The sequence below is a fragment of the Pygoscelis adeliae genome, unplaced genomic scaffold (genome assembly GCF_000699105.1).
Source record: "Pygoscelis adeliae isolate BGI_AS28 unplaced genomic scaffold, ASM69910v1 Scaffold472, whole genome shotgun sequence".
Lineage (NCBI taxonomy): Eukaryota > Metazoa > Chordata > Aves > Sphenisciformes > Spheniscidae > Pygoscelis > Pygoscelis adeliae.
The window spans coordinates 120,646-128,546 of NW_008824239.1; the positions used below are offsets into that span (position 1 = coordinate 120,646).

Genomic DNA, 7,901 nt, shown 5'->3' on the forward strand with positions numbered 1-7,901 from the left:
TATATGTCTCCACATGCCATGTTGCTTCTGCAGTGCTTTTGGCATTAGATTGTTCTTCTGAGAGTCCAAGAGTTCTTTGGGGAAGATGCCTGCATTCGGGCAAACTCACTTGAAGTGGGAAAGATTCTCTGGCTTGCAATGGACTTGAAAAATCCTGGCATTTGAAGCAGTCGTAACTAACTTTTCGTTTGACAAGGTTCTATCTGTCTGTTTGCTGTTTTGAGTTCCTACCTTCACCTGCAAAAAATCTGTATTTGCTCTTCAGATTTCACTGGTGCTGTTTCCGTGTATTCCTCCTTGGTTTTGAAGCCTTTTCCTTCCTAGACTTAGACTTCTGTTCCCATAAATGTATGTACCTTGATAGCATTTGAGGTTTTTTTCTTCATCTCTTTGAAGATGACCACCCTTGTAGTCTATATCTGCCTAAAAAATGAGCAGACAGGTGAGATGTAGGCATATGAGTTGGTCACCCTATATCCTATTCCACAAAGTAAATGTATTCTTTAATTTTTTTTTCATGTATGTGTCTGAAGTAATTTCTGCTTCCATCTTGCCGTGCAACTCATCTGTCTGTATTTTCCCGAAGCTTTCCTGAAATTCATACTTCATAGCACTAAGTAGGGATATTAATAGTAACAGGGAGATGGGAAAGCAAAAAATATGGCTTCTCTGTGAAATCTGGAGATAATGTTTTTCTTTTTCAGAATGAAAGGCCCTGTAAGTAGAAGAGAAGGATAATGTAAGGTGTTTTCTTGGGTCTTTTAACTTATTTTTATCTGAAAAGGATGCCATTTCTTGCTACTCTGTGATGTAATAGTTGGACGTTATTTTCAGATAGTCTGTGGTATTCTGAAATGCTAACCCAAAATGTACGCTAAGTAGATCAGTATGATTTTTGCCAGTGAAGTTCCTAAAGATTAGATCTGGCATTTTTCAGTAGTTAATCTGCTTTGAAGGCATAGCACTGCTGGGTATACAATTCACTGATGCACATTAATTAAAATATCTATGCTGTGTTCACTTATGCTACCTTTCGTTTTTCTTTTTCTTGTTCTCTTTTCTTTGTTTTGTTAAGCATTGCAGGCTGTATGTACCGAGTAGTTCAGACGACGGGACCAGATGGAAAAAACCTTCTGAAATTACTTCCAATTTCTAAATCTTCTGGAAGCTTTGTGCCAATAGTTCAGTCTTCAGCCATGCCAAATAATTCTAAAGCAAATATTTCTAATCCAGTCCATCTTACTTTTAAGACACAGCTTGCCAATACTACTGCACCTTCATCTGTTAAGATACCTGTTTTTCAGTCTCCTGATCCTGGAAAGATTATTCTTACAAGGACATTAGACAAACAGGAAAGTGTTAGGGCAGGTTCTGAAAAAGAAAGCTTAATTCCAAAATCAGCTGCTAACACCCAGAGCAGTTGTGTTTCAGTTGATAGACTGTCTTTGCAGAACATTGCTGTAACAAGTTCATCTAACCAGAGTAACACTGCATACATGTTGGTAAACACAAAAAGTCTTCCAGTTACTGTGAAGTCTCCGGTACTGCCCTCTGGCCACCACCTCCAGATACCAGCTGATGCAGAAGTGAAATCTGTTCCAGCTTCTTTTTTACCACCTGCAATACAGCAAAAAATACTTGCAGCTGCAGCAACAAATGTGTCTGGAGGAGCTGACAGTACAAAAATGCCAACTGTTATTTACGTGTCACCAGTGAACACAGTGAAAACAGTACTTCCCAAGCGTTTGCAAGCCATTTGCCCAAAACCTGCCACAGAAGTTTCAAAAACGTTAATAATGACAGCTACACAAAAGGGAAATAGTTCTTCTCCTGAGACAGTAACATCTGATGGTCAGCAGTGCCAGCAAACTCCAATGAAATGGATTGTGCAAGAAAGTCCACAGTCATCAGCGCCTTGCCTTATTCCTGTAAAGTCATCAAATAATATGGCTTCCAAGATCTTGAAAACTTTGTCAGACATGAAGAATGTAGAAGTAAACTCTGCAAATATTTTACCACTCTGTTCTAGTGGTCCTGGTGGAAGCCAAACAAAAATCACACCTATTAAAGATAATGCTCTGGTCATGTACAATGGGAAAGTCTATTTGTTGACTAAAAGAGGCTCTGATGTTCTGTCAGCCCAAGCTGACAAACAAGCATCTTCCTCTTCTGATGCTTCACTTAAAAAGGAGACATCCAAGCTAATTGATTCTACTGCAGTCAATAAAATAACCAATAAAGTAGTGAATCTGGTATTGTCAAAAAGCAAAGGAATGGTGCTGCCTCAGAAAGATCCAAAAACATGTACAAACTCAAAAAATTCTTCACCAACTGGCTTAAGAAATGACTTAAAATCTGCACCTGCAGCTCTGTTGATACCAAGTGCTAATCAGCAGAATTCTACTGTAAACCAGAGAAAGAGTTTGCCCTTCACCGAGAGCATTTCAAGTGGAGTGACCCCTATTACAGCAGTAGAGACACAGGAAAATGTATGCCAAAATGGCAAAGAAAAGATTCATTCCCCCAAAGCAGCAGGTGCTGTTTTACCTCAGTCTAAGCAAGAGTGTGCTTTCAGTGAAGACTGGCAAAAGGTAACTCTATTCAATAAACGCGCCCATCTCAGTCTCTGCTAAATTGTTATATGGTCCTGGTTCTATTTGAATAAAATGGCTATTAATAAATTCACAGATTTTTGTAACCAGCTATCCTGTCACTGGAAATGCTGGTCTAAAGTGTGGTTCTATTCAATAAATGATCTTTTTTTTTTTTCAGTAAGATTGCACTATGCAAGTGAGAAAATGCATAAAGAAAAGGAAGGGGCAGGGAAAAGATGACTTTTCCCTTGCAAGATAAATTGTCAGTAACAATTGAAACTATAGGAAAGTTCTTAATTGTTTGAGCTCTGGGAGCTGTCTGCTTTCTAATGTTGGTGCTACATTCTCATAGCACAGCCATTGACTGTGTTGTAGGTGTGATGTAAGGTAGAAAAGTTCGCTGCTACACGAGGAAAACAAGGTGGAAGAGCAGGGTTTGTCATCCAGAGACAAACTCTGGCGTTGCACTAAGTCAGCTCCAGTCTCCGCTAGCTCAGACAGCCAAAGGCAGGAGCTGCTTTACCTTCCTTTCATGCCATGATGGGGAGGGATCCACCTCCTTTGACTCGTGGTTTTATGTCAGGCAGAAGAAACTCTTGAGATCTTTAATGGCTTTCCCCCTTCAGGCTGGATCTACATATTCTTTTAAGATCATAATGTTGAAAATATGTAAAAAGTCCTTAGCCTCAAATCCCACAAACTCTACCCATGAAGGATTGTAGGCCAAGTTTTCAGTTGCTCAAGAGGCCAGAATGAATTTGCCTCCAGATAAAAAAATCATTCTGAAGCTAGTTTACGCTTGCTTGTGTTGACCAGGCAGAAGAGAAATGTCAGCTAAGCACATTTGTTCAAATTTTAGACATTTAATCATTGCAACAGTCTGTAGGGCCTCTTTTTTGATTGTTCCTCACCTGAAAAATGGTTAAAATAGACTTTTTGTTTTTTCCTTCAGTGCTGTGCGATGCCAAGTATTAGCATTCTCATTTGCTTTAACGTCTGTGAAAAATAGCGTATCAAATGTTTGCTGCTTTTAGTCCGTGAATTTGCAAGCCCATGGATTGCCAGAAATACTGACGTGAGATTGAACTTTAAGATCAGAAACAGAAACAGCTCAGGTTACAGTGAGGTTAGATATGAGAGATGGCTAATAGTGCTTTGTTAGTATTATCAGCCACAATGCAAATACGAAATGCATTCAACAGTCTGAAAGTGACACTGTAAAGACACTGTCTGATCTTCCGTCATCTTCCTTTGTTACTTCGAAGTTTTAGAACAGGTGATACCCTCGTTGCTTCTTTTACTTCTGTGGTTTACTACTTGGACTGTGCATTTTCTGGATGTTCCACAATGTACTTGGGGTTTTAAATAACTAACAAGAGTGTTAGACCTATGATAGTATGTATATAGTTTCTCAGAATTGGCTTACCTGTGTTAAATGTAAGTCTTGGAGAATGGCAGACAAAACAAATGTTCACCTGTCTTTCTAGTAACTAGTTTTTAGTTTACATGTATGGGGGGGGGGAGAGAGAGAGAGAGTGAGAGAGTGTGATTGATGGCTCTCTCACTGTTTCTATATTTCAGATCCAGTGTGAAAAGATGGATTCACCGGGAAAGGTTATTCAAATCAAACACCAAGAGAAGCCACATTGGAAACAATACTTGGAATTAAGGAAAAGCTTTGGTCTCTGTAAGGAGGAGAGAGTGTACCTTAAGAGAATACCATTAAGGACCTCCTGTGAGAAACCAGAAGAAAGGATTTGTTCCAGTAACAGCTTGAAAAGGAAAAATGATTCTTGCAGTTCATCATCGTTAGATGTGGAAATAACAAATCAGCATCAGGAATGTGTTAAAGAGGAAAAGGTATCTTGAAATTTTTCAGTGCTAAAATGTGTACTGTAACACATTCAGAAAGCGGCATATGTGTAGTCAATACAGAGCTGCATGTTTATTTGGACCCTCCCACCTCTGGATTCATCAGGGCAAGTCAGTAATTGTTTTGGTCCCTGTGGGAATTGTTTCTAGAACTTGTTCGTGTACTGCAACAGAGTTGTGTAATTTCAGTACGACTTGAGTACCATCTAAGAATTTTTATCCTCTTTTCTGGGTTCCACTGGAGGAAATTTGAAGAACAAATGCTTTGAAGAAGACTGGACCGTCTAGTGGTGGCTGAACAGTCAAAGGGATAGTCTTTATTGGAATAGAAGCCATACCTCTGTATCCTGACTTATATTTGGCCTTCTGCAAACAATTATGTTTATCCAGTAGTGCAATGGATATAAGCAGAATAATAGAAGAAGAATTTCTTGTGAGGCTTTACCCTTGAGTTTGAAATCAGTCAAGTGCCATTATTTCAAGGCACTTCAGTCACTCACGTGGCTAGGTGTGGCTGACTTCCAAAGAAAGGTATCCACTTAGTCACGTGTGGTTTTATTAAAAGAAATTTACCTGTGTACCTGTCTAATCTTCAGAGTTACAAATGTCTTTATAAACTTAGTCCTTTGTCATTGGCTAGGAACTTGCTTGGGTGCTTCTGGAAAGGTTCCCTTGATGTAAGGACTTCCATCTTAATGCATTAAAGTTATTTTATCCATCCAAAGTAGTTCTGTTCAACCATAGTGTTCTAAATTTTCTTTTGTATGATTCTACTCTACCCAGTCAAAGGCTTTCTCAGGTTTTAATAATTCTGTGTTAAGAGCCCTGCTTTGAGCAGATCTACTGGCTGCTTTCAGTAAAGTACATTAACATTTAAATAACAAAACAGCTGGGAGGAATGCAGTCTTGTAATGGACATTATTGCTAATGTTTGAACTTTTTGGAAATGGAAGCATGAAGAATCTTCTACATTTTGAATTTTTCCGTCAAATTAGATAGAAAGTTTTTGTCTTACACTGCAGTTAAAGAATTTAAGCAGCAACAGGAGATGATAGATACGCACAGGAAAGGCAGAAGTGCACTGTTGACTAAGGAAGGAATTCAATGCTCTGCAATTGTTAACTGGGAATCTTTGCTAGAAAAATACTGAACACAGAAATATGTTTGCTCAAATTGCTAAAAGAAACATCGTCTGTATAGTAATTCTAAGAAGCTTGCAACAAATAACTTGTGATTTGTGCTTAGTGAACTGTGATGTTATAATGTAGAATGATGCTTAATTTAACAGAAGTATATTTTGTATGTTTCTTGACTGTACAGATAATTGTGGATCTGGAAGAGGATTTGACTAAGAAAAGAAAAATAAGGTCCTCACCATTGTCAGACAGTGGAAAGAGAAGGAAAACTTCACTCAAATCAACCACAAGTCCAAGTTCACAAGATACCAGCTCAAGTTCCAGTGTACTTAACAGAAGTGTTTCACCTCCACCAGTCTTATCCCAGCAAAGTATTTCCACAGACTTTGTTATATCGTCTTTAGGGGGGTACTCTGAGCAAGATCCATGCTCTCAATATAGTGACGTTACAGACTCAAGTATTCCAGTTTTAGTGTCCTGTGAAGACGATACTTCAGTTCTTGAAGGTTCTTTCAGAGATGATGCTTTCCCTTTGACTCCCCCAGACTTGGATGAAACAATACGGGATGAAAAAATAGAACGACTTAAACAGCTCTTAAGAGAACGAGAAGCAGCGCTTGAAGAGATGCGTAGAAAAATGCAGCAAAGCTGAAATACTGAAGCTGGTGATCTGGACCATATTCATCTTCATTTCAGTGACTTCAAGAAGAAATTCCTTGTTTAAATGAACATGAATATTTCTGGTAGATGGAAGATCTTAATGAGATTTACAATATGTGTGCATTTAGAAAAGTATAGGTTTCTTGTTAAATACCAGAAATAAAAGACTTGGACCATCAAATTCTGCTTCTGGGACATTATATGTATCAAAGAATGCAGAAGATAGGCATTTTTATTAGTGTATTCTCTATATTTTGAATTGAGGGGTTTCTGTATTAGTCCTAGCAAATAAACTTTCCCACTTTGGAATTCCATGGCCTATCTCTTAGAAACTGAATGTAAATTGCAAACCCCAATTGTAGATATTTTTTTGTTTTCCTAATGTTTTATAGTGCATGACAACTTTTGGGAATTCCTGAGAATTGTCAATTGTCATAAAAGGTCAATGGTCAGTATTTAATAAATGCTATTTAAGTGATCTGGGAATTAGACTTTAGGCAGTAATAATGCAGATGTTTATACAAAACCTCTTACAGATGTGAAGACAGAAGCAGTAGAAACCCCTGCTGGCAGTTACCTAGATACGTGTCTCTTACCGTTACTGTTGTAAGCCTTTATAAGGCCTTTGCCAGCTGTGCAGTGTTGAAGTTTGGTTGTGGGGTTATTTGGGGGGAGAAGGTGTATTTTTTTAAAACAGAATTATGTTGAATAATAACTTGTTGAAGCAAAAAAGGCATATTTCTTTATCCAGTGGTGGTATCTTTAATAATTCTTGATAAGTATCTTTCCCATTAATTTGTTCAGTTGATATTTGAACATGTCTCTTGCTACTTTCATTTGATGCTATCTTAGTTTTGCATTGTAGGAGAGAATACGCGCTCAAACTGTCTTTGCCATCATAATTTTTATAGGTCTTTGTAGCGTAGCATATTCTGTCATGTGTTATGTGTTGTATGGACGCCTGTCACTACCCTCTGTTGTCCATGTCATTGAATCTTGTAAGGCCTTTCTGCAGTTCTGCAGTCTTTATTGTTACAGCCATGATAACTGTTTTGCCAACGGAATTTGTCATTGTTTTTTTCTTGTCCGTTTATGGTTATATTCAACATCAGTGATCCCTGTAGAACTTCATTGCTGATTTCTGTCCATGGGAGACTATTTGCTATTATTCTTATTTTAATCAGGTTTTCATCTGCAAGGTTTTTCTCTACTATCACATGGATGCCTAGTGTATGTACAGGGTTTTGGTGAAGGATGTTGCTTTGGAGTTACATCTTTGGAGAGCCTAGTAGACTGTATCAGCCCTATGTTCCTTATTAATATGCATCTTGACACTATGAAAAACTCAAGTGGATTAGAGAGGCAGGACAGCCTTTTACAAGGGAAGAAAAAGATCGTCCCTGCTCTGAAGAGCTTGAGACAGACCAAGCCTAGGAGAAGAAGATACACCAAACATGCAATGGCGGGTGAAGAAGGAAGGTGTATAATGGAACTAAACTCTTTAATGATTGAGATTACTGTATAAGAGGCAAGTGCCTGTGATAGAGCAAGCAAGTAAGGGTGATATCATGGGCATCCATGGGTTCACTGTGTATGGAGTGAGTGTTCTGGGGCAGAAATCCCATAGTTTAGCATAGGG

The 7,901-nt window shown here is 38.4% G+C and overlaps 1 protein-coding gene across 1 annotated transcript; it reads left to right on the forward strand.

Annotated features, from left to right (window-relative positions):
- The first annotated feature begins 2,784 nt into the window (after positions 1–2,784).
- LRIF1 (ligand dependent nuclear receptor interacting factor 1) lies at positions 2,785–6,737 on the forward strand. Its single transcript, XM_009335107.1, has 3 exons — positions 2,785–2,790; positions 4,860–4,997; positions 5,787–6,737. Exons 1-3 carry the CDS (start codon positions 2,785–2,787, stop codon positions 6,252–6,254), a joined length of 612 nt encoding a protein of 203 aa, XP_009333382.1. The 3' UTR covers positions 6,255–6,737.
- The last annotated feature ends 1,164 nt before the right edge of the window (positions 6,738–7,901 follow it).

Bases quoted from the DNA above. Each gene is read 5' to 3' on its own strand.
- LRIF1 (XM_009335107.1), top strand. The intron at 4,998-5,786 runs GTATCCACTTAG...TTGACTGTACAG, and splicing joins TGGCTGACTTCCAAAGAAAG to ATAATTGTGGATCTGGAAGA.